Source organism: Cottoperca gobio, chromosome 15 (genome assembly GCF_900634415.1).
Source record: "Cottoperca gobio chromosome 15, fCotGob3.1, whole genome shotgun sequence".
NCBI classification, from domain to species: domain Eukaryota; kingdom Metazoa; phylum Chordata; class Actinopteri; order Perciformes; family Bovichtidae; genus Cottoperca; species Cottoperca gobio.
In genome coordinates, this window is record NC_041369.1 from 7394605 (window position 1) to 7421510 (window position 26906).

The 26906-nt window shown below is 43.6% G+C and overlaps 1 protein-coding gene across 5 annotated transcripts; it reads right to left on the reverse strand.

Annotated features, from left to right (window-relative positions):
- Positions 1–2998: 2998 nt before the first annotated feature.
- On the reverse strand, positions 2999–26706 carry smoc2 (SPARC related modular calcium binding 2). Of its 5 annotated transcripts, none has more exons than XM_029450060.1 (13): positions 26019–26706; positions 19651–19813; positions 17464–17570; positions 16940–17039; positions 16139–16174; positions 13699–13746; positions 12626–12700; positions 10505–10712; positions 9502–9584; positions 5038–5137; positions 4585–4832; positions 3732–3769; positions 2999–3538 (listed from the first exon to the last, which is right to left on the reverse strand). In XM_029450060.1, the coding sequence occupies exons 1-13, from the start codon at positions 26091–26093 to the stop codon at positions 3515–3517; spliced, it is 1305 nt and encodes a 434-aa protein (XP_029305920.1). In that variant the 5' UTR covers positions 26094–26706; the 3' UTR covers positions 2999–3514. The 5 variants fall into 5 exon arrangements, with proteins under 5 accessions (XP_029305920.1, XP_029305921.1, XP_029305919.1 ...); XM_029450061.1 differs by having other exon boundaries at positions 10526–10712; positions 16130–16174; XM_029450059.1 differs by having other exon boundaries at positions 16130–16174.
- Between the last annotated feature and the right edge of the window lie 200 nt (positions 26707–26906).

Below are 26906 nucleotides of genomic sequence, written 5' to 3' on the forward strand. Positions count from 1 at the left end.
TGGTCTGTGTGTAATTCGTGGGCGTTGGGAGGTGTGAAGGCCGTGCACACGTACACAACTCTGTCTCTTGTCAACTGGAAATTTCACTCCTCTAATTGTCCATATCACTCTCTCAGTATCACGGTTTCTTCTCTCCCACTATCTATTAACTGTGATTCAAACAAGAGTCTCTTTATCACCCCGGGAAATTCTGATGTCAGGCCAGATCCTGAACTTGGCAGACACCCCATTCAGCTGGAACACATAAATGAGAAAAGCTGCACAATACACCCTACGAGCGCAGAAAACAATGTTCCCTTCCCTTTTCCCTCGACACTGCAGACACTCTATCTCCAGTGCAACATTTTATCTTGCTCTGTGACTGTTTGGCAAGAACAACTAAATGCTGTTTGTGTCCATCTCAAGCAAGGAAGGCTGATATAACTGCAGCAATCTGGACAACAACAGTAGTTTCTATGCATATGATGCACTTAAGAGGAAATGTATATAGCAAAATATACAGTACTTCTTCAAGATGTTTTGGTTATTCAACATAAAGCCATTGATGACACATGTATGTGGTTTGAATAAAGGTCTCATGTTTGCATTAAAAGAACAGTTCAAACTAAATCTACCTACCAGGCGTCTAAAGCTAACTTAATAAATCTTAATAACTTGTTCGTTTAATCTGTACAAAAAACAGTGTAAAAATGTAAAATAAATATATATTGCTGAGCTGAGCGAAAGGATCTGGCTCACTGAAAAGTGTTTTTACACATTGTTTACGTACGAATGAACAGAGAGAAGATATATCATGTTAATTGCTGAAATTTGGAGGTGCTGCTAGCAGGATGTTGTTACCTCTGGTCAGAGCCAAGCTAGCTGTTTCAATGTTTTTCTTTATGCTAAGCTAATGGACAGATGGCTGTAGCCTTTATGTATTATACAGACATGTCAGTGGTATTAATCTTCTCATCTAACTGCAAAGCAAATATGTGTAAAACATCAAACTGTTGCTTACCCATAACAAATAAAGTAATTTTGAGGGGAGATAAAGTTTGTGAAAAGGCTCCTTGTGTGAGTGCGTCTAGTCCCATACAAACACTTAACACCACTTGTTTTTCTTTTTCACCCCATCCATTAAAAAGTCATACCTCGTCTAGCAATTAATTTTCTTGAGTGTTATGGCCGGTGTGTCCTGTAGCGCTGGCTGGACTGCTGGGGTGTTTGGGCCACACCAGGGGAAGCAGTAAGAGCGTGAGAGAGGGTCCCAGGGTGCAGGCCGTCCTCACGCTGTTTACCCACAAACCAGAGTTCCTCTGAGGGCCAGAGGCTATTAAAGCCCTGATGGCTTTTGACAGTAATTTCTTCATGAGTCCACAGTCCGCGGGGCCTGCCAGTGGTGAGATCGGGTGCCTCCTCTTGCCCATTAAAGCACACAAACTGTGCCCACAAATCCTGCTCAATGGTATCTCTGTGCTCAGGGAGTGTGTTTGTGCATGTGTGAGTGAGTGAGAGAAGTAAGGACGCAGGACTGAGGAGCAGTAGAGGGGGAGGCCGAGCCAGTCGGGAGACGGTCCTGGTAACCGGGCCAAAAGGTTTGGATGCTTTTCTTCAGCTAATCCATCAGTTCAGGCAGGAGTCCAAGCCATCAGGGGAACATATTCGGAAAACCATGCCTTGACATCCAGCCAAATCGTAAAAGGTGTTTACATGCATCTCAGCCCAGGGGAGTAGAAATCACACATGACAAGGGTTGAGCATTGTTTTGGGTGGATGTTGGAGCTCAAGCAGCAGTCGAGGGGTTGGCTAGAGGTTTAGGTGAAGGTTGATGAGTTTGTTGGATGAGGAGAGCAGCAGTAAGGTGCAGCTTCTACACTGCTACACCTGTAACCAGCATGGCCACATTAACAGATTGCATGGCTGTTTGGGAAAAGCAAATGTTGTTCTGGGAATGGTACTAACATCACATGCAGGGGGATTGAGTCCAGGAACATGGGTGGAAATTAGGCATGTTGCAAAAAAAAGATGGAGCTGAATTGCGCGTTTATAAGATTTTGTTTTAGCAAGCAAATTAGGAATACTAAATGATTTTAGATGTATAGAAAGGCTTGGTTAGTACTTATATGAGCTGTTCTTTTCTAGGGGAGCACTTGTTGCTTCAGATTTAACTTTCCCTTCGTTGTGGAGGGAGAAAGTGCTTAAGAAGGCCATAGGTTATCTATCTCTAATCCACCATTTTAGAGCAGACAGTCATAATCTCTCCTCTGTGTTCCCCTGGGGTGTTAAAACCAGACCATTTGGCTGGATTATATCACAGAAAGGAGGCTGATGTGTTAATCATAAATTAGAGGCTATGCCTCAGTGAGCAGGTCAGTCTGAGGTCAGTCGCTCGGAGCTATAGGAGACTTTCTGTGTGAAAAGCCACGGCTTACCACTTAGTCGCCCCAACATAATCAGGTACGAACAATGTACAGTGGTGTAAAGTGTTGGAATGCCCTGAGCCCAACGTTGTTCTTTAAGAAAGAATCCATTCACACCTCACCAACTGCTCAAGTGTACATTTACTGTATACATATAAGTATACCTTATGCAAATACACATGTTCACACTGACGCACTGGCTCATATAACGCCCTTTTAATTGGCACTCGTACTACACACAGCCAAGATTGGTCCATTTATCTGTCTTCAGTCTACGTGGGAAATCTGTGACGAGAACAGACATAAGTACCATCCGTTTTTCCAATTCTAAAATGTTGCTTCAGGGGAATTGGCAAGCTGTCTGAAAATGAGATGATACATGACCTTTGCTATGTATGACTAATACTTGGCTCATAAAGACCGTGTCAACAAGGTGTTTTATTAAAGACACAGCAAGGAAACACTAAACGGTAAAGACATTACAAGATTTATATAACGAGAAGGAAAACTAGTAAGACTAATTAGATTAGAGAGAAACAAGGGAATTTTCTGACCGATATTATCGTTTGACACATTAAGACGCATAGAGAACAAAATGTATAAAAGATTTCTTTATTTCTAATAAACATGAATACATGTGGACATGTAGGACGTTTTTTTGATGTATGTTTAAAACATTCTTGCAAACTGCTGTACAAAGCACAAGAAGAGATGCTATAAGTCAGTACATGAGAGATGGCATGGTCTAAGTTATTGTAGCAAACTATCCATATATCCGCTTTACCATCATCAACGTAAGGAAAAAAGTACAGTGGGGGAAGGGGCACGGAATGTAACATCAAACATGAAAACTTGTACAACTCTTAAAAGTATAATTTTTAGACACACAAAAGACACATACATTGTATGTGTTAAATAATGTTTGTTTGTCAGGACATAAAAAGCTAACTACATCATTCACAGATTCAGCAGTCTGTTTAAATACCTTATTTCTACAAAGTGAATTTACATTTTTTTTTTTTAAAGTACAAAGTGCAAATACTATGGTTTCCATTATTGCCGATTGGTGAGGGCAGCTTCTCCGTGCGGGAGGGGAAATCTCAGATGCTGGCTTAGCCTTGCTTCTTCGAGGGATTCTGAGGAGAGGAAATTAAAGTGACACCAGTTTAAAACATGCCCTTGTTTCTTTGCACTTAGGCTGACAACTGTTTGTATTGACTCAGTCACCACTAACAGAGATAAAACAATATTACAGTCAGACTGTAGATGTGCCAACAATGTATCTAACATTCATTTGATCTACTAGTGTTGGAAGAGTAGTTTACTTACCAGTTTACTGGAAGATAAACCCTCTCCTGGTTTGGCTCCTGTGAGACAAAAAGTGTTATGAGGAATACTGCAGGTCAGTTGAAGCATCAAATCCTCCAGACAGTAAAATTGACCCTTCAATAGGCGCTGTCACCTGTCATGCTGTCCAAACATAGCACTGTACGCAAGTCACAATGATATCAGTCAAAGGTCTTTGCAATTTTTCAAACAATCGGTCCTTGATTTTAAACCAATTTTGCAACTGTGCCATCATTCAATGTCTGGTAAATAAAAGAAATGACAGAGTAAAATATTTTTAAAAGCTGAAAAGAAATCATGCAAACGAGCAGGTCCTTTTTGCCGATTACCTGCTCATCTCTCCTCACCACCTTATCTGTGAAGCGCCACTTCTCTCTACATTCCAATTACCAGTAACAGTGTGCAACGTAGTGATGGTGGACAACCAAGGTGCATCAAACAATTGCGATACAATTATTGACGTTCGTGCGTTACATGCCACCACCAGTGTGTACAGTAGATGCAGAACAAAATGTGATCAAACGACTTTACAACTTTTCGACAGCCCACCAATTGCGGTTGACCTCATTGTTTATTTCGTCAACATAGATGTTTACTCTGAGTGGCGGGTGCACATTTTGGACCCTGGTTGTATCGTATAATAGTTACTGATGCTAAGCTTTGATTAGACAATTGGTGTTTGAAGGTGGTCAATTGTTACAAATCATATAGCACTGATTCCTATGTGCCATCTTTCAGCCTTGATAAATATATTGTATCCATCAATATGCAAGTTAGAAGACTGATTTGGTGTAGGAGAACACATTTAGACATTAGGTTGTGTTGTTCAGCTCACCCTCTTCTTTGATCACCCCGAGGCAACCCATCAGCTCCTGCAGAGACAGCGCCTTGTCGTTGCTGATGTCGCAGTACTCCACAAACTTCTTCACACACTTCTTTGGCTTTGATTTCTTTCGCAGGAAGCGTTTGAAAGGCTTGATCTCCTTCTTTCCAATGTCCCCGCTGGAGTTTTTGTCCAGCTGACCGAAATACCAGTGAACGACCCTCTCCTCTAGAGTGTGGCTGGGGTCGGGCTCGGACATTCTAAAAGACAGATATCATTTCATAAGCTAATAATCGCCCCTATAGCTATCACTTCATCCAACTATCTAAAATAAGTAATGTCACTATAGTTCAAGCAATTGCTATGGATCCAACCAAAATGAGCTGCAGCACAGAACAAATGACTGAACCCACTGATGTTCACCAATAATCGTAAGATGAACAAATCCACTACAGAACGTCATACCTTCCGGCGGATGCTGGATCTGTGACAGCGTGCACCATGTCTGTCGACAACGCGTCAAGAACACTTGTCAGGAATTCTGTTTTCTTTGCTCCAGGACAGCCTGTAAAATAAACCACAGATAACAGAATGAGTGTGTGTGAGCATTCTATATGCAGTTTATATGGAAATAAGAGTACGCATATGTCAGCGGACACAGAAAAATCATCCCCCAGTCAACAGCTTTACTACAATTTGGAATGCTGGCTTCCTAGGTGGCCTAATAAATGTTTGGGGAGGAACGTCATGTAACAGGCAGCGTATTCTTTTACGCAAACAAGACGGCAGAGGGGGAAAATAAAGCCAAACATAAAGTCAAACCTCCCCTCATCTGGAGGAGGAAGAGGGTACCTGCCAATCATGCTGGAGGCCCCTGAATGGCTTTGACAGCTGGAGCACAGAAGATGTTACTGAATATTGTATGTATGGACAAGAGGCTTCATACAGCACCTGCGACTTACCGGAGACATCAAGGGGACCAAATACAATCCTGACAGACACACTGTTACTGGATTTCATCTGAGGGATGTCTGATTTAAAGGTATGCATCCAGAGACACAACTCAACACCTGATCTTCAGTGTGTGGATGGGATTACTATTTCAAATGTCAACCAGGGAAGAGACTGATATAATTAGCCCATACACCTAAAATCTATCATTAACTACCCAGCTAAAACCAACAGAGAAGCATTATTACATGCAGAATGACGGGAAATTTTTATTTATTTTTTTAAACGAGGGACAACTGGGGTGGAATGACCCTAATGATAGTAATTTTCTGTTTGTCCATATAGTTTTAAGAGTTAGGAGGCCGAGGTTGTTCTGTAAGAGCTGAAGGCTACGCAGGCCTGAGAGATTCCTGGATTCCTCTCCCCGACTCCCCTCCGCTTTCTCACAGTCCGGCTTCCCTCGGCTATTCTGCCTGTGGAGAAGAAGAAATTCTCCACAGTTTGCTACTCTTTGTTTTTATGGCCCAGGCCTGCGGGGCCAGATTCTCTTGTGTTGGAGATAATAGCATGCTTTGCTGCTCTCTAACAGGTGGCGACCAGCATCGGCGTAAACACCCAGCACTCAGCCTCCACTCCACCTTTCCCAAGTAGCGTAAGGCTTTAGCAGCCTGCACTAGACCAAGGGGTTGAAACATTCACATTCCCAAACTGTTCCACAGCCTCATTTGCATGCTGAACAGACTTGCACTTAAGTTTTAGTAGGCCCTCCCTAGCCCTAGCCCAGTAAAATATCTGACCCACCTGTTGATGGCCAAACTGGTGCCTTGTGGAGCCTCTTGTGGTGAATTAGTCTAGACAGTCATTCAATTGCAACCTCAGAAGGTAAAGTGTTTTTATCTGGCTTCTGGCAGAAGAGAGATTTGTGGGATGCAGTTGGACTTGTTTTAGGATTAGTGTTTTTCATGGAGAGCACGTCCTCTCCGTAATGCTGCAGGAATCTGAGCATGTCTACAGTTCATTCAAAATGGGAAGCCATCAGGTAAGGCTCCAGTCCCTTCCTCTTGGCAGCAGAGGTTTTTCTTGTGGGGGCGGGAGAGATCAGCTGTCTGGTCACCATTTAACTTAGGGGCAGGACACAAATGTTCCTGCTGTCATTCAAAGGAAATTGAGTCTGGCCATTTTCCATTCACTTCATGTGTGCAGCAGCAAAGGACTGCTTTCTTATTCCATAATAATTATAATTAGGTAATGCCCAAGTTTGACAGATGCAGAATGGACACTAGTTTAAAAGCTAAGATCGGCATCACTTTTCATACGCCTCCATATATCTGCTGCCTATAAAAAGTTGGTCAGTAAGTGCATGTTTGCATGTGTGTGCCCGTGTGCTACTGTCAATAAGAAGCAGTGTTTTTCTATGGAGCCACATGGGGCAGAGCCCTGTCAGCACTCACAGCCGCAGCTCCCAATGGCTGCCCCAATGCTATCCCATGACCCTGCTCTGGGGAGAAAGCTTGCCAAATACTCCGCTTTCCTTCTCCTGCCCCTTTCAGGGCAAAGTTCTCCTTTCTCGCATCTCGCATCTCGCCCCATAAACCTCTCAACACCAGCGCTTCAACAGCAAAGGGGGCTGCAGCAATGTGAAGGCAACATTCATAATTATCCCGGTTTCATACAGTAACACGGTTTACAGCCGTTGACGCAATTGCTCATAAAGAAAACAAGATGCTGTGTTTTTGACTGTGTGTATTTTATAATGGGAGACCTGGTTGATACGGTGCAGGTTTCTTTGACACGTATAGAATGAAGTCTGTGTACTCGCGTGTGTGTAAGGTGATTGCATGGCTGAATAACTTTTGTGTTTTTTGTCCTACGGCTATGTGTTTAGAGGGTGTTTGGTTTAGTTTGAGGTTTTTCTCATGGGATAGTTGTGGCTGTTCTCCACCCAATCGCCACTTCACACTTTCCACAGCTACACACTGTAATTATTCCTGCTCAATATGCTAGCAATAATATACAGCACCAGTGCCACTGGCAAAGATGAGTAACATGTGTTGGTCTCATAAGCAATCATCTGTTACTGGCTATCCCACTGTTTAATACACATGTACAAGAGTCCTCGATAGCGCAGCACAGACAGAGTGCTGCTCTCCTGCTAAATGCAGCACCTGCGAGCAGAGGGCACAGCTCTGGCCCGGCGCACTCTTACATAAACAGTTGCGGATGGGACAGGAACAGTGGCAGCTCTGTTCATTTGCTGGAGGATTATTAACATGTTTACCAAACCACCAGAAAATAGCAAATTTGCCAAGCACCATTCAGCTTTAAACTGTGATTTGGTTGTATGCCGCACCTGAGAGCTACAACTCTACTTGGTTTTATGAGAAGGACAACTCATCTCGTATTTATAATTGTAATAAATGTTAAAGGCACTCCATCCAATTCAATGTGAAACTTTCAGTGCAAAACTATGGTAATTAGAATTGGTGAAAGCTGGAAGCAGCTCGTCAAAATCAAACGGACATTTATAACATTTTGGGATTTTTTTTTTTTTATGTTAAAACAAGTGCTTTAGATGAAGACAATAAGCTAAACTTGTTCACAGTTGGTTTAATCATTCATGTTTGAGATGCCATGTGGGCTCCATTGTAAAGCTGAGCAGAGTGCTTGTATGATCCTGTATCACCATCAGTTGGTGGAATGTTGCCATAAAACAAGACCAAGGTTGTAAGAAAATGTATTTCCCTTTAAGAGCACTTACTAAAACTTAAAACACCTAGATTCACATTACTGAATTAATAACATACCAACATATCTCCTAGTTACAAAATCAAGACAGCCTTCCCAACTGTAAAAGCCATAGCATCTCAAATTAAAACACAAAGTTTGTAATGGCCCTCCCTAATGACACATAAGAGGATCTAACACCCCACATTGGCAGGATAACATATCTTGCCAGTGCCAAAATCGTTCTTTTAAATATGTTACCACTATAGTTAAGGTTTGGTTAGGTTTATGGTTAGGGTTCGGTTAAGATCTTGGTTTTGGTTCAAATAAATACTTGGTTCCGGTTAGGGATTAAAAGTGATCATGGTTAGGAGAAACCAACATGGTAGGACATGGGAAACGAACAGTGGTCATGTCAAAGTCTGAGGTTGTGTTGGCCCATACAACCACACCAACCTCCTTTTGTCACTTGAATGTAAACATATGTTGTTTTGGGGGCATTTGCTGTAAAGACTGACTCTTCTTGGAGGAAGTGTTCCTGTGGAAAGCTGCCTGTTATACCTGATCACACTCCCTTGCTTTATTATTTCTCGAAGTCTTCCTCAAATTAATGTGACATGTGATTATTTCATCTTTAGTGCTATCCATTTGTAAATACCACTTAAATATACTGAAATGTTAATTCTGCAGTTTTGAAGAGTTCAATTATGTCTAGCAAATATCCACCCAACACAGCAAACACTCTCTCACCTGCTGTACCTAGGCCCACCCCATGACCACCACCCCCAAACTCAATTTCATTATCTACAATGTTGTCAGTCTTTCTATCACTATGTCTCTGGCATCCTATTATCCATTATCTCTACCTCTCCTGCCTGCTGCTTCTCCTCCGTGCTATCATCCCACTATCTTCCATCTCTCATGTCAGTTGAAGATTAATCCTCCCCCCAATCCGTCTCTGTCTCCTTGCTTATTGACCAGTGAGGGGCGGTATCTGGCAATCCTCAACTCTTTATCAAGCATTTCCTTGACCAACAGTGCTAATGATGTCAACAAACACACACACAGACACACATACACAGACACACACACACACACACACACACACACACACACACACACACACACACACACACACACACACACACTCGCACTGTTATCACAACCTTGGAAGCGCGGCAGCAGTTGGAGGCCGAAAAACTTGCCCATGTGGCCTGAACATAGAGGAAAAACAGAGACTGAGTCCAGTCTTACCTTGAAGATGTCTGCTCCTGTAATGGTCCTTAGGTTTAGTTGGGTGGGCCCTGGCATTGCCATCACACTTTGGCTGTTCATACCTGTGACAGAGAATACGCCACATGAGAAAATGCCAATTCATTCAAAGCGAATAAAGATTAAAAGGATTGTTGATTGCAGTAAAACTATCCTTTTTGTAAAATCAGAGTGGAATCCCATGTTTTTCAATTACCCGCGTACAGTTAAATCTCAGGGATTCAAATAATTGTTTTGTGGCAAACCAGAGGCTGTGAATCCTATCCAAAAAGAAGGGAAGGATTTGGGACTGGAATGAGGACAGAAAAGGGGGAGGGAGGGTGAGAAAGAGAGATAGAAGCAGACAGGGAGCGTGGGACACAAGGAAGCTTTCACGGCCTCCCTTGGCGAGCCGGCGGAGCCTCGATTGCTGCTGTGCAACTGGGCCAAAAGCAGGGCAGGGACAAGGAGAGAGAAGGGGGGAAATCCACGCTTCCATATGTGTGCTAATGTGCTGTCTGGCACTCTGCCTGAAGCCTTGTTAATCTGATACCCAGCCTCGCTGCTCAATAACAGTTTACCAGTGCCCCACTCTGCCAGCCTGACTGACCTCTGACCTGCCACTCAGCAGACCACTGAGTCTCATGGGCAATGGAGATGTCTATCTGTCCGTGTATGGCAGACTTATGTGAATTGTCTCAAATAGAGAAGCCTCTTTTTGTTGCTTTATTTCTCACAATTTCTTCTTAGTAGAATCTTTTTGCATGGTTGTTATACCTGCAGGTAAGATAATGCTCTGTATTGCTATAGAACATTTCAGACATTTGCCAACAAAGGTCATGAAGCAGGGTCGTCCAGTTGGACAGCCTCTCTATCAGTCGGCCACTCTGCTGTGTTTGGGTGGCTAATGATCTCTTACCTGCTTTGTGTAACAACTGTCTGCTTTGTTTGCCACAAAGAACCAAGAAAAAATTCCAAGAATTTGTGTAAATTAGGGTGAAAGTACCATAGGTGAGGTCTCTCCCACCTGGTGGAGGTCCCAGGTATGGGCCGTCCAGTGTCCACCAGCACACACCAGCAGTAGCCGGTGGAAGGGTGGCATTGGACCGGTTTGTACAGTCCTCCTTGGGCACAGTCTGGTACGAATACAGCATCGTTCTTGTGCTGCCTTGCCTCTTCCTGGGCGGACAGCTGCTCCTGGTCACATGACGAGGCTGGGAAGAGGTGTCCAAGGTTAGGGCTGCTACTCACGATTATTTCCTATATACATTAATCTACTGATTATTTTCTATACTAATGAATTGATTGTTTGGTCTATAACATTTCAGAAAATAGAGAATAATGACCATCCCAGTTACTCAAAGTCCAAAGTGATGTCTTTAAATGTCTTGTTTTGTCAGTCCAGAACCCAAAGATATTCAGGTTAATATGATATACAACAGAGAAAAGCAGGAAATCACAATAAACAGCATTTTTGACGGAAAAATTAGTTTAACAATTAATTACCAAAATAGTTGGTGATTGTTTTTCTGCTGATCAACTAAACGATTAGTCGTCTAAACGATGCAGCTCTATACAGGAATCAGTGGGAGGCATAGATTGGTCACATACACACCACCCATAAAGACAGCCTTCACCTAGGTGGTCTAGGCTGTGTGTCTTGGCAAATACACGCCCCAGACACACACACTTGACGTGAAGAAGAGAGTATGTTTAAAGTTAAGACTTACTCCTAATCAGCTCTGGCTAACACATTTTGGATTCATACAACATACAGTTTGTTTGAATACATTTCTTTTTAAAAGCCAAATACATGCACTACTCTCTCATTACACTCAAAGACGTCCCTGAAGCAGAGGAGGAGGTTGGAGTGCTGGAGAAGACAGAGGGGTAGAGGATGAGTGCTCGGAGACAGTGTGTGTAGACTGTTATATCAGCCCCCTGTGGCACTGTTTACGCACATTAACGGGCTAATGACTAAGTACGGCTCCCTATACCCCAAGTTAAGTAAATATTTGGACACTCAGCTGCCCTCTGTGGATGTATGTGAGAGAGAAAGAGACAAGACAAAAGCAGAACGATGGTCAGTCGGGCCTTCACACACACTCACTGACACACTACTGCAGGGTACTGTAAAGTACCAGGGATCTATATGTTTACATGTTTAAAACTTTAGGGAAAAAGGCAATGCTTCATGATCCTTACTTTCATCCGTACGTACGGAGAATGCAACGGCTTTGAATGGGTTTTGCAGAGCCTCAGCAGGATCTAATCAGACTTGTTTCTGTAGCAGCAGCCTCCTTCTCTGCTGTGAAGCTCTCCAACAGAGATTTGAGCATTAAACTCAGGGATGAAAGTAGAGCTCTTCTGGCCATGTGGGCTTTCATCACCAATCTCTCCCTCTCCTCGCTGCTCGCCCTCAAGGCTCGGAAGCTACTGCGGGATTATGGATATCCCTTTTCTTTGTTTATTTTCATTAGAGATCTTTACCCACACAAAAGAGACCAAATGAAATGCCTCCCCGCTTTCTCAACCGACTCTCTTCGCTCCAGTTCCTCCGTATGGGCTCTCTTTGTTGGGGCGGGTGTTTTTTTTCTTCCACCCCAATACCCCAAAGAGCACATGGTAATCAAAACCATCAATGCTGCATTTCTCAGGCTTTTTTTATTGGCTGTAAATTATGATAATGGGATTCACACACAAATGCACGCAGGGTTCTCATCTCTAAGCAGGCCTCAAAATTGCATTGTTTTATGCAAAAAGCAACATATTTCCCCTAAGAGCAAAGAGGCAACTGATATATAATAAGATAAACGTGCATTTGTGTAAAAGGAGACCAGAAGCGACCAGCCAGAAGAATAGGAGATCCTGTGTTTGTGCCATGTGCTGATAATTACAGATAGGCTGTAACGCGAAGAACCACAGAGTAGCAGATCCTCAAAGCCCTGACGCACTCCAACACCAAGATGTATTGGTTTCACAACCCACCATCTGTCCTTAAAAGACAGGAACAGCCTCAAACCATGATTGCTCACACAAGTAGGAAAAAACACAGACCGTGCTTTCAGTTGAGGTTTGCAAACACCCGATCGCCGTCATTAAAGAAAATGGGGTCTTTGAAACTCACATGGTGCTCTGGTTCTATTGTTCTGTCGGCTGCGAACCTGCTCCGTCCACAGAGTGGGATACTGGGAAATGATGTCTGAAAGAAATCACCGAGACAGCTTGATTAGCTTCAATAGAAAAAACACTCGTGTATCATCTGAGCCAAACCTGGCGGTTCCAAAACTCACAGACTGTAAAATGCACATCAAGGTTATCGTTTCTCAAACTGCTGCAGTGGAAGTGGAAACTAAAGTGTATTTGACAGCTGTGACCAGAAATATAGCTGCATAAAGAGAGTACACGAGTCAACCACTGTCTTATCAAATGATCACATTAACATGAAATGGTGATACATTACTTCCTTCACAATATAAAAGGTTGATAAAAGAGCTCAAATGCAACTTTGTAAAATGTGTATATTAGCAGAAAACATAATTAAAGTATCAAAAGTAAAAAGCATTCATCAGGCAGATTGACCCTTTTTGAACATTTATATTACTATATATTATTTTATTGGATCATTAGTTGCATTTTAATGTTGCAGCTGGTCGAACATGAGCTGATGTTAACTATTTTACATGGGGATGGACATTTATATCTATGTATAGTAACCAGTAACCAGGTCAGATAACTTAGTAGAGTAAAAAGTACAATATTTGTCTCCAATGTAGTGGAGTAGAAGTGTACATTAGCTAAAGTAAAGTACAAGTACCTAAGTACATTCTAAGAGTAAAAAAGTAAATGTGCTTCTGAAAGAAGAAATAACACATTCATCTTCTTCTTCAAATGAAAAGTGAAATTCTTAAGTAATGACACACAACCTTGTTCGAATTAACATGCAGGTGCTTTGTTGCTGGCTTACTTGGTGGTATTACCAGCAGCTTACGGAGGCTTAAGAGCAAAAACACAAGCCATGCTGAAATTGCCTTTTTAGTTTTCCTTTATATTTACATCTTGTACATCCTAACAATTAAAACATGTTTCACTATCACACATGTGCAGGCTTCCTGTTCCTTTTCAGGGGTGTTTTGAGGCGATGCTTTTGAATCACTCAGTGGTGTCTCAGTAAACACACAAACACGGACAACAGCTCACCTTCTTCATCTCCAGCAGGCTGTGGATCCACCACTAGGCCGGTCTCATCTGCATTTAGAATGGAGAATATTTGCAAGGAGACTACAATTACGATAAGCTAGAGAACACTCAACTATATAAGATTTGCACGTTGCCCGGCTAAGAAGGATAGAAGAAGAAGTAGAGGTGAGGAGAATGAGAAAGAGAGAGGGGTGTGTGTGTGTGTGTGTGTGCGTGTGCGTGTGTGTGTGTGTGTGCGTGTGTGTGTGTACGTGTGTGTGTGTGTGTGTGTGTGTGTGTGTGTGTGTGTGTACGTGTGTGTGTGTGTGTGTGTGTGTGTGTGTGTGTGTGTGTGTGTGTTGAAAGCTGAAAGAAGTGTCTTACAGTAGGAGAAGAAGAGAGGGGGAAAATCTGAAGTATAGTGGTCATATATTCCCATGGCTTCACTTCATGCAACAAGGGAGATGATGATGCTATGGAGGAAGAGATTGAGGTCAGTTAAAATGAATCAGGGGAAGATGAGGACCAGTTGTCCCCGATGTTCTCCTCCATCCTTCCATTACCTGCATTTGAGTTATGAACGCTGTGTGAAGGTGGGAGAGACACAAGAGGTGAAGAATGCAGTAGCCAAGTCTGAGACAAAGCAATTAACAGTGGGAGAATCGAGCTCAGTGTTTGTTTGGAGTCTGTTTGTTTGATTTGTGGTGGGAGGGAGACGGGGATGGAGGTCTTGAGCCGCTTAGGCTAAAACCACGGCTGAAGGTGTGGTTAACCTCAGTGTAGGTCACTCATTCTGCTCAAAGCAAAGCTCTGTTATTGCATGAGTCAGGGCATCTAGAATGGGTGGCTCTACAAACAGGGATTTAGCTTAAACTTCTTTGCTTCAATAATGAATTCTCCATTGCAAAATCAGGATTTAACATCCTTAAGGCAAGTTTTTTAAGCCAGCCATTCATCTTCTCAAGCATGCTTGGTGGATAAAAATACATACAGTCTGTGTGACTGACTGGGGCAGACGTGTTATTACTCTGCTCACTTAACGGATGGAAATGCCATTTCAAAAAGTGTATTTATGATGCGGATTTATGATAAACCACTAATGACCGATCTTTACTTTGCGGCCTTTTACATGACTGTAACACCTCTTTTAGCATCTGCCAGGAAACCCCCGCGCTATTTGTGGTTATACGGCATTAGTTTAACTGCTGTTTGTCAGTTGTCGGCTGCATATGATTCCAGCATGTGAATGAATTTGTCAAGCACCAGAAATGGGTTTCCGGGCAAAGCATTTGGTGTTTAACGTTACCAATATTCTGATAATAAAAGTTCAGCGATGGCTGCTGTGGACTGCTTAGGTACTGATGGGTTTCTGCTGAATCCAAATATTGATGCAATCACTGCTATTTTCAGTACTGGCACACCACAAATCTACAGTTTATTCTGCTTTTCACCACCCTGTTTATCCAACCAGTTCAGATTGAACCACAACCCCCCCTCCTCCACCTCCTTTCCTCCCTCTTTCCCTCTCCCACCATCCCTCCTCCTCTCTCAAATGTTGCATTCCCACTTGATCTATGTGTAATGAGTTGGCCGGGCTCAGACAGACACTATACCCAAGAGTGTTTACAGAGAGAGAGGCGCAGACGTTAATGTCACAGTGACAGGAATAACCCATGTGACAAACACAAGTGGATGCATACGCACTTTCTCTCTCACACACACACACACACACACACACATTCATGCAAAAACATACACACACGATCACATAGGGAGTAGATTGGAATCAACCCAAATTACACTTTTTCTTTGTGAGCCTTCAAATCACATCAGTTAAACAAATCATTTTGTACAAGATGAGAGCAAGATATACAGTATCTGGAGTAGAGCCGGAGGGGAACTTAGTGGTTCTATATTTGGAAGAGGGGTAGATGTTGATGAGAGACAGAGTGAAAGTAGGGTGGAGGATAAAGTGTTAACATTTCCTTGTATCTCATGACACCGTTGCTGAAAAGAAACCAAGACCAAGCAAGATCACATTAGAGAAGAAGAATGAAAAGTCAGTTTTCCTCCATTCTGGCTGCTCCCTGGTAGTTTGGCTGCCTGGTTAAGGACGGGTTATAGGCACTGCAGCTGCTGGCGGTGTGCATTAAAGCTCACCACAGCCTCTCTCCTTTGACTTGTTACTCGGTAACAGTCTGCTTTTATATCAGCCTTCGGGCTGCTCACACTATTAAATTGGCAAAATATTAGAAAGGCAAGCCTTAACAGGAGACCCACCCTGCACATTCAACACAGATGCAAGCAAACAGACAGAGATACAAATGAATACACACTCACATGTACATGCATGCTTAGATAATACACACATGGACAAACCCGAAAGCAGGCATGCACACCTAAAAGAGTAATGTGCCTCTGAGAATTATTTTCTCGTGAATTAAAGGCTCACCTGCTTTACCTGGCTCTCTTGTAGTAGCTCTCTCTTGTTTTGAACCTGCAAGGCAACATGTTCAAATAATGAAAAAACACCTTTTTCATGTTCCTCAATATTAAAACATGTATACAACTTCACTTCATGATTTTGGCGTGCATCTTTGAACTCAACCACAGCATGAAACTCTTTTCTGTCTTTTTATTTTCAAATGTTATTTATTTCCAATCTCCAATTAATTACACGCTGCAAGTCGATGGAGAAGTATTTTATGACATTTTTAAACTTTACAAACACAGCTATGATTAAGTAGCTGCCACTTAAAATTCAACTACTGCTGCTACATCTGGAGCTTTCTCACTATCGAGACACGGCAACTTCCGAGGCAGCCCGACGGAGACGCACAGGGACGACATGTGGCATTGGTTATTTGATTGTTTGGCAGACGCCATCCTCCAAGAACACTTACATTCCTTACAGTTTAACTTTGTTGCTCAACTCTGCAGCAGGGATTTTCTACTGGGCTTATTTACACACACACGCAGCTCCAAGCCTTGAGCAACGCTCAGTCCTCGGGTGGCCCTCAAACCGTGTGGCCGTCAGTCCAGGCACTGACCACTTTCCCACAGGACTGACGATTACACCCCCCACAAACACAGAATGTCATGCTTTGCTGAATTCCATTTATCATCCTTTTTCAACAGAATTATAGAAACCGCATTCTTGTACAAATCAGCCATTCTTTTATTTATTTTTTAAAATCATAAATCTTATTATACAGTATTATGAATACAGTACGCATAACTGTATACACTGTACATTACCCACCTTGACAGCGAGGTTTTTTATTGGCCACTGCTGAGCCACTGATGGGTCGGCCATTGGGGGTGACACACCAACAGTATCCAGTGTAGCTGTGGCACTGAACCTGTAACCCAAACAGCATGCAAACATAAAGTCAGCACAAGCTAAGGTATGAATCTGTAAGAGTTAAAGGTGGGACGGTGTTAAAAAAAAATGCATTCATTATTTTTCATTTCTGGGTGTGTGAAGGAGTGGTGGGGGCAGGAGGAATCGGATTAGGAAGAATAAAATGTCTTCCTGTAATATGTTGAACCAGCCCTTCACAATAGAATGTCAAACACAGGGGAATGTGAATAGGTCTTGAAAATGTTTGTTCAACCTGCATTCACAATTAAAGAAAAGAATACAAAACAATTAAACTCACGCAGGTGAAAAGAGCAATCCTTGCAATGAGTGGATGCGAAAGAGTTATTATTTTCCACTGTGGCCTCCTTAGTCTAAAGCCTTGCCTCATATTCAGAACAAGTATCATTTCTGTTTTTTGTTACCTCGCTATACGTGCCATCGGGGTTGCATACAGGCACAAAGACCTGCGGGAAGAGCTTCTTGGCCTGCTGCTCTGTGTACTTCTTCTCTGCAACACATCTGGATGTATCTGTGGAGCACCACAAATCACCAGAATCACTACACATCACAGAGACCCATGATCCAACCCACAGCTCAACTATTTTCTTAATATGCTGCACATCTATGAAACCCAACATACTTTAAAAAGTCAGCAGAAGATATGTTGAATCTCACAGATGATGAAGAATGAAAGAAAAATGCAGGGAGAGAGGAGAGACGGAGGGGAAACAATTCAAGACATTTCGGAAGCGGCAGATACTTGTGTGGCTGGGAATGGAACCAACACCCCCGGTCTTATTAGGAGCAAGTCAGACAAGCCTGCACAGTGCCTGGTGGTAAAGCCATTACTGAGCGAGGCAGCTCGTGCTGCTCCTGTAGAACATTCCAGTCACCAAAGAAAAGGGCTGATGCACAAGGAAAACCTGACCCTTCCTTAATGTCTGCGAGTCTGTCTCACTCTCCTCTTAAACCTCGACCGTCTCCTCAGTTCAGCCCGAGCTGTCCTCTAACTATTTGTCGATATAAATGTGGCTCAGCAACTTTTCACCTATGTGCACATCAAGTCTTTTCACATCTCTCTGTCAGAGCCATGGCTCATCCTGTCATTCCACAGCTGCTTCATCTAACCTGGCCAAAAGCACCAGCTGTGCAAACTCTCAGAAAATGTTGGGCAGCGATGGGTTTGATGGTAACTTGGTGTGACACATATGCTGCCATGCCAGTCAGTGCCTGGCAGTTTCAAATCACATTAAAACAAAGACTCATGCCAAGTTTAAAAACAGTTTGGTCAGGAGGCTGCATGTCGCTGGCATGGCATACAGTAGATTGTCCATTAGACACATGCAGGGGAATGTGCGCTGGTTTCTCTCAGTCTAGTGTGTGTCTGTGTGTATCACTGTCACTGGCGAGGAGAGGGGGCAAGACGCTGGATGTTCCGGATGGAGGAAAACAGCAAGTTGAGGAGCTCTAAAGTTAGCTCCAGTGGAAAAAACCTTTCTCCAGGGGGTTCCGACCAAAAAGCTGACTGGAAAAAATGACAGGACACTTGAATCATCCGAGCGCAGTGATAGAAAACAAATGTGGTGCCAGTCTCACCATCTTTAAACACAATCCCATCTCTGTGCTTCAAGGCCAGACCGGCCCTCTAGTTTATTTCGTCTGATGACTCGGCTGCTGCTGCTGCTGCTGTGTCTTTCACCCCAGCCGTCCAGAAGCAGAGGGGGGTCCGAGCTCTTATAGACCCGATGTTATTGACGTATACAATACGACTCTCGTCCCATTCAGCTTCCTAGCTGGAATCCCCTATTCTGTGTCACGGCGCTGTCCGCCACATCCAGATGTCCGCTTAGAGACGTTGCCATAGAGACCCAGAACGGGCATAAAATCGAGGAATGCTTTTCCATCATATGAGACTTCTTTTTAAGCAAACCCTTTCGATCTCGCTCCCTGCATTAGTGATCTAATATTGTAATATGTAAGAATGGGGCATTGTCCCCAGTCTGTAGAGCGATGAAGTCGCAGTATAGAGTTAGTGAGTGGGGCGGGGGTGAGAGGGTTCGGGCCTGCAGCATTGGGGTGTATAGGGCCAACAACGACTAACAATGAGGGAGTCTGTGAGCCGCCTGACCTCATTGGCTCTCCTTCCCCTTTTGCTTTTCATCTGCAGTCTTCCATCGGTCACATACATACAGCTTTACATCTAGTATGATGAAAATGAGGCCATTAATTATTGTCAAGAGATTTCATTCAGAAGCCTTAGACTCTGCATAATAATTTGATCACTGAGGAAGTCGTTGGTCCAATGATTTCTGTTGTAACGAAGCATGAATAGATAAACAAAAATGATTTCCATTAACTAACTCATTTATTTTTTTGACAAATGAACTCACAATTCCTTTATCAGTATAAATGTTGTGAAGTTATGACACCAGCGAGGGTGCAGAAACCCCCCACCCCCACCCACTCTCACTGTGTCAACCCCACTCGTCCTCCCAGCACTCAAAGAATCAATTATGCTGAAATGAATTTAACCAACAAGTTTCTCCTGTCACCCCCCTCTGTGCATTCGAGAGCACCAGGCAGCGCTGAAGCGTGACTCATGACCTGACCTTTGCATGGTCCTCGGATGACCTCCAGCTGGGGGTCGCGGCACTTGGCTCGGAGGAACTCGCAGCGAGATGTGAAGGTCCTGCCGTCGGAGGCGCACAGGGGCTTGCGTGGAGCTCCGCTGCATTCCATGTTGCACTCCTTATCCTGATCCACCCGCAGGAACTGCAGAAGTGAGAAAGCAGGAGATTAGCAGAGAAAAACATTTCCGTAACGAGCCATTTTTTTGGGAATTAATGAGCTTCACATAAATGCATTTTAGTCTCCACAACAACAGGTGTGACTCTGGAGGGATTTGTAAAGACTAGAGATTTGAGCTTGTGTATGGGCAAATGCATTCTTTAAAAACAGGTGTCCATTGCCTGAGCCATACAAATTGTAAATTCTGTTTCAAAACTTTTATCAGGAGGTTCATAAGCAACATTATTTCATGAATACACTGGAAACCACTGATAAATATTGCAACACACTGACTCAAAGATCAGGCAGTGTCACTACAAGCCTGTCAGGGTGCAGCCATGCTTTGTCTTTGTCTCAAGGGCTGGAGAAGACTTGACTGACGCTTCCTCTTTTCTTCATCTGTGCCAACACCTGCACGGGTATTCACCTGGAATCGCTCCTGAGGATATTTTACTCAGCCATGAAAAGAGAAACAAGGACGGAGACTCCTGGCTGAACGCATCGGATCACCTGTGTCAATGCCACCATTGTATCTGCCACCGTGGTATGAAACCCCCTCGCCAGGCCACACAATGGAGCGGCGGTGGTGGTGAGAGGGGTGGCAACAAGCTGTAACTGCTACAATGAATGAAAAGACGCTGAATGATAGAGTGGCTGAATAAACTAGATGTCAGGGAGCTTTGTGCTGCTACAGTGTGAGTGTTGGGTGTTCATAAAGTTCACGTGATTCATTCAGTTGGGTGGAATAATGACCTGGCATGAGTGGAAAAAAACAAACTCTATATCCATGCCTACGCAGGTGCTGTCTTCAGTCAGTCATATCCAAGGATTAATATCTCTCTGAGCTCTTTTTGTCATTGCTTATAATGAAAATATTTGCACATATGAAACACTGAGATTTTTCATTCAGTTTCACGCTTTTGTTTTGTGACGTTTTTGTTCACTGCATGCACAAATATCCAAAATCTGTCTGAATGCCCTCTCTGTCTGTGTGTCTGCTGTGAATAATTGACATACAGAAACTTTCCCTCTTTCCCTCTTTCACTCTCTCTCTCTCCACACACACACACACACACACACACACACACACACACACACACACACACACACACACTTATCAATCTGTGGCACAAAGCAGAGAATCAAAGCCCTCAATTAAAGGTAAGCCATAAAAAATCTGTTATGAGTTATCAAAAGAAAGGGAACGGCAAGATAAAAAGCAAGAAGAAAAAACACACATCCATGAAAAGGGTGGGATGATCACCAATAAAAAAAATGTGTTGTGTCTGACATCTTACAAATGAAGTGAGAGATGACATTTGATGGCAGCCCCCTGCATTCAGACGAGCAGGGCTGCAGGGCTGCATGCACCTGGAAGAGGGTTGGCAGGGAAGGCAGCATCGCCCTGGGCCGGGGGGGGGGGGGGGGGGGGATACAACCCACTCTGTCAACCCTGCTCATAAATCTTCCCAGGGGGGATCAGAGAGGAGAGGCCCGTTCAAACACATCGGAAGAGGAGCCGCGAGGGAGGGAAGATGAGTCTTTTGAATTGAATGAAATCTTTCAAAAAACTAATTTTTTTACAAGCCCTTTCTTCCCAGGCTTTTAAAAATGATGTGTTGCCATGAGAAGAACACAAAAAGTATCCTTAGACTGCAGAGCTGGAGAGCAGTTTGCCTTACAAGAACAACCTATGTCCATGTCTCAACACTCATTCATCTTTCTAGACAGAAATATGGAGAGTAATCCCTCAGAATATGAATGCTGAATGCTGTCTATTTCCAGTGGCGAAGGGGAACTTATGAAGTATTGCATTTATTTTGGGCAAGGCAAGACTTAAAATGTAGTCTACAGCAGTGGACTACATACTTGTCTTCGGACCCTTTGGCCAATTGGGACCCTCCAAAAGGTCCCAAGATACATCTGAGAGTTCACAAGATGAAAAATAATAGAAAAGGGGGGAAATTATGTTGGTATTCATTAGCATTGTATACCTTTATATGCCTTTATATACAGGAAATGGGAGAGGGAGAGAGAGGTTGTCCCAGGCTGGTTGGGAACTGGGAACAATATAATTAATGGTTGGTTGTTTAAAGCTAGGGTAGGCAGTTTTCTGAAAAATAAATAAATAAACGGAATAATTTGAGAACACAGCCCTCCTCCTGCAGCTCTCCCCTCTCTGTCCTAAACCCACCAGACGAGCACGGGCATATGCACACGCTTTATACAAAAACCTGTACGAATACTAGTCGTTCATTTTAAGCATCATCCCGATCATAACCCCGATGCTGTTATATAGCGGGATTTGAGGCTCTACAAACATTTAATTGAGCCACAACATTGAGCCTTAGGCTACGGTTAGCAGAAGGCTAAACTATTTGCAACATTTTCTCTTCATCTGTTTAATTTCAGAATCTCTTTTTGATAAGTTCATCTTCCTTTTTTGGGGTTGACTTGCAGTGTAGGCAGTTCTTGCCAAAGTAGGAATAGCATCTTTTTCCGCAGGATTTTCAGACATTGTATCAGGCTTTCGCTATCTGAAGGACATCTCTGAAATGAACTGTGATTGGCCAAAGTCTCCTGTCACGGGCTAGATTTATTTTAAAGCCTGAAAACGAAGTATAGTTTTCTCTCAGACCACTTGAATTACAAACGGGTGAAAGGTTATTGAGAAATGTTTAACCCCTAGGCCACGAGAGCGCACCAGATACTTGTTTTAAGCCGCTAAAAAAAAGAGGTAAAAATCCCATCAACATTGCTTCTATTTAAGGGCTCACAAACCAAAAACATTGGGTACCATTTGTCAACACTTGTGCTGTTTTGACACAATTAAAAGGAGTTTTACATTTTAAATGAGCTCTTCTCACTTGTAACTTAATCCCTGAAGAACCTGCCACTCTGTATCTTTGAATTGGAGAGGGGTTGGTTGACTTTGTAATTATTTTAATATTTACAAAACAATAGTGCTACATACTAGTAGGATACTCTAGTTCTTTTCTACAGTTACTCATTGCTTTGCCCATTTCTCCGTATAAACTGGGGGTCTAACGTCTCGCTGCCCCTCCTTGTTAGTGTCTCTGAGTTTCTTGGATTGTTTGCATCATTGCATCTAACTGACAGTCTCCCGTCGATACCCTCCCTCCCTCTCCCCCTGTCCCCCCACACCAGTTAGGACATCCCTCTGCAGCGGTGACCTCTTCTCACCCTCCACTTTGTCGCTCACAGCTCAGCCCTTCACATAAAGTCCAGCAGGCGTGACAGGCCAGTCTGAGGGTGTTTTTTTTTGCAAAGACCGCAACTTTCTTAAGCCAGTTACTGCTCTGATAGTGTCTGAGTGCGTCCAGCCATGCTTGGTGGTGGACCGCCAGCCTCGCCACGGATCCTGCTGGCCACCCTAGTGCTCACACTACAACAGCGTCAGCCCCCGCAAGCCAGCAGACTGACATCCCAAACTGAGTCATTCAGCAGCCCAGCATCCTGCTAGATGTCAACTGCACAGCACACAGCAGAGCGCCAAGTGCCTGCAAGTTGACGATAAAGCTCTAAAAACACAGCGTGGAAAAAACACAGTTAGCCATGAAATCAGCCACCCAGATTCACTATCAGACATCCAAATGTTTATTTCAAAGACACAGTTGGCCACACTGAAGCAGGGGAACAAATAAGATGTGAACGCCAGTGAGAGGAAGAAGCGTGAGACTGATGGTGTGTTGAGTACCTCTTCTTCCTGTGTACTCCTAATGGCAGTTAGCTGTCTGCAGCAGATCTCAGTGTGTTTGGCCTGTGGTGATGGATGGGCGAGGCCGAGGCAGAGCTCTGACATTCCCCTGATGTTTCATTCCAGCCTCTCCAAGCCGGCACCATCATCATGCACAGCAACCCGGTGGAGAGTGATGAATGGCCTCCGTCTCAGCTACATGCAGCATAAGCTTACACCCCGATTTATCATAAAAGGAGACTTATACAAGACAGAACACATATTGTGACTCAAATACATTTATTGCTCAAGTCCTTTTCTTGTCTACTTCCAGACAGCTGCTTCTCACCCTCTCTGCTTTCCTTTCTCTTTATTTTGCTCTCTTTCCTTTCAGGATTTCTTTTTTTTCTTTGCGTGATCTCTCTTGGAAGATGCTTTCTGCATCTGCTCAAATAATACAAGAGGTTGGCAAAAGAACAAGAGACAGGCGAGAGAGGGCTAGACTGGCGGAGTGTAAGGGAAACTTCTTTTTATTTTTAAGACCAACCAGCATACAAATCAAATCCAATTACCTCCCCCTGGCTCTGCAGTGTTGTGGGATTGAATGGAGTACGGAAAAGCCGAGCCTCCAGCAGAGAGCACATTGTAGGCTGATAAGGGCCCTCTGGGCTGGGAGGCCCCCATTTCCAGCACCCTGAGAGGCCCCTCACACCAAGACCCCGCAGGGTCAATAGGGGCCCAAGCTGAGAACCGTGGCAAACGAGTTAAATGGCCTTGGCGGGAGTTTCCTGCGTGGACGCTAGGATGCAAAGGGGATCATTAGTTTCCAGCATGGTGGAAGGGGAAGAAAGTGACAGCCTTTAACCAGGCTACTAACTCAATCAAAGGAAAAGGCATTTAATTGCTGTGAAAGATGTTAAAAAGAAAGAGAGGGGGTGTGAAAGGTCACTGATAGTCATGTGACAAAAAGAATTATTCGCTGAGCAGGTGCACAATTCTAATGAAAACATAGGGGGCAAAGGAGCCCATATGTTATACTAAAATTGCTTTCTCCAGGTTTGACAAAGAGGCAGCCAATGTTCTATGCTCCCTCATCATTTCACACACTATTTCATACTTCCATAAACCATGGAAAAAGTCTGCCTCATGAATAACCAGGGGAAATATCCCATATATTTAACTGCCTGTTGACCTCAAATATGAACAAAATATCACATGTAGACATTTTCTTGAAAGCAACAGTAACCTCTCTTGTGTCATTCATACAATGAGCAATGAATCTCACACAAAGTCCTGTAAAAGTCCAGTGCTTCATGTGCTATTCCAATAAATGAGCCACAGTGGGGAGGTAGACACAGACACAGTTACCACTGAAACATGGCATGGAATGGTTCCTCATTCTTTCAGTCATATCCAGACCACAGTGGATGCTGTGTCATACTTGTATCTGTGTTAACTGTACATTAAACTGGTTAATATGACTACCTGTGACATCTCTATAAAGAAACATATACATTTGCGTAAATGTGGGTATCATGGTGAACATTCAGGTGGAGCATCTGCTCAGTGCAACACTTCCTCCCACATTCCACAACTCCATAGTGCCGTCAGGGAGAATGGATCTCCGACCCCTCACCTGCAGGTTAACGACTCATGGCCATTTGTTTCCAGTTGGATGTTAAGGCATCCTCACTCGGAACATAAATAACGATGCGGGGGGAGGCGGCTGTCACATCAACCTCTAAATCAAGGGGTGAAGCCTCTGACAGTGCACATTCCGCTCTCTATTATTTCTCTTTCAGCACCGTACCTGCACTTGATCGTGGCTATGAAATTTCCCTCATCTATCTTTAAAGACGTACTTTCTCATGCAGTGAATGGACTGCATGCACTGCTCTGAAGCTGTAAACAATGCCATGTGCTTTTGGTGCAGGAGACCTGCTGGCAGAGTAGCCTTTACAGAGCCACTGGCACAACAGGAGTGAGCGGGACAGACAGGTAGGCAAGATGCTGACAGTCAGGTAAAGACACTAAAAGCAAACCACAGCCTCTGCCATCTCAGACCCCCTGTGCAGAGACCCTGAAACACAGTGGACATATAGTTTACACAGAGACCTATTTTTCTAATGCTAACTGGGGATCTATTAAGTTTTAAAATCAATGTCAAATTCAGCCTGAATTTTTGCCAAATATGAAACATATTCAAAAATGAAAAGTCTTTTTTGGAGAGAAATTACCGAAAAATCATAATGTCAGCATGGGCTATGTTGCTGCTAAGGTAGATTTAAAATGACTATGTTTATAAATTATTTTCAATGTAAGTATTTACGATTATTAGAGGACACGCTCACAAGAAAGACAAAAAGGATGGTTAACGCCAGTCGTATAAATATACTGATTGTTTGCACTTATTGTAAGTTGCTTTGGACAAAAGCGTCAGCTAAATGAACTGTAATGTAATGTAATTTAGAAGAATTAAGTGGCTCTTCCTACCGTGAGAGCAGAGAACTTTTGAGCATGTCCAGCGCACAGCAGACAGAGGACGACCAGCAGCGGACAGACGCGCATCCTGACGCTGTGTGGCAATAAACTCTCCAAATTACGCACGGTCCAAAATTCACTCTGCGTTGCCTCGACTTCACCAAAGCACAGACACTGTCTTTGGAAGTTGTCGAAAAGGTTTAAAACTCCACAGTAGTCCTTGCAGAAAAAAGTCAGTATTGGGGAGAGAGGGTTTCTGCTTTATTTCACTTCGTCTCCTAGGTTTCGTCTGCCAAACCGTTGGTGTAGACACTCTCCTTATTTCTGGCAGTGCGATACACCCCCCCGTGTCCCTGACCTTTTCCCCTCCCTCGATGTTTCTTCTCCCTTTTTCCCTCTCTCCAATTCGACTTATTTTCTCCACACCCCCTCCCTCCACACTTGATTTTGTCGACTAGATCCCTTATCGGATGCAGGCAGTTCCCCAGCCGGTAGGTAGGTAGGTGTAGGCTTTTTAGAGGGACTCCGTCTGCTGCTGGTAGCTGAGGCAAACACGTCAGGTATTCTTTTCTTTCACCCTTTTTTCTTTTCCTTCTTCTTCAAAATCACAGCAAGAAATACTTTTTTTCTCAGAGGACCGTGTGATGATGTTCTAGAGAGGAGGGGATCAGACAGTCTGCTCAGAGGGTTAGCACGAACAAGAAACACAGTCTGCGCTCACACTCTCATGCTGCTGGACACACACACACACGCACACACGCACGCACGCGCACGCACGCACACGCACGCGCGCACACGCACACACACACACACACGCTTCAATATACAATAAAAAAGTCGACTCTCTCGGCTTATAATAACATTCTCAAAAGAAAGTTACACTAAGTCATTCAAGTTAAC

What these genes read in the sequence shown, in the direction of transcription:
- smoc2 (XM_029450057.1), bottom strand. Translation starts at nt 26,093, where the DNA reads ATGCGCGTCTGTCCGCTGCTGGTCGTCCTCTGTCTGCTGTGCGCTGGA. An exon ending in CCGATGGCACGTATAGCGAG is followed by an intron (nt 17,040 to 17,463) that starts GTAACAAAAAAC and finishes TTTGGGTTACAG; the next exon opens with GTTCAGTGCCACAGCTACAC. An exon ending in GTTTATCTTCCAGTAAACTG is followed by an intron (nt 3,539 to 3,731) that starts GTAAGTAAACTA and finishes TCCTCTCCTCAG; the next exon opens with AATCCCTCGAAGAAGCAAGG.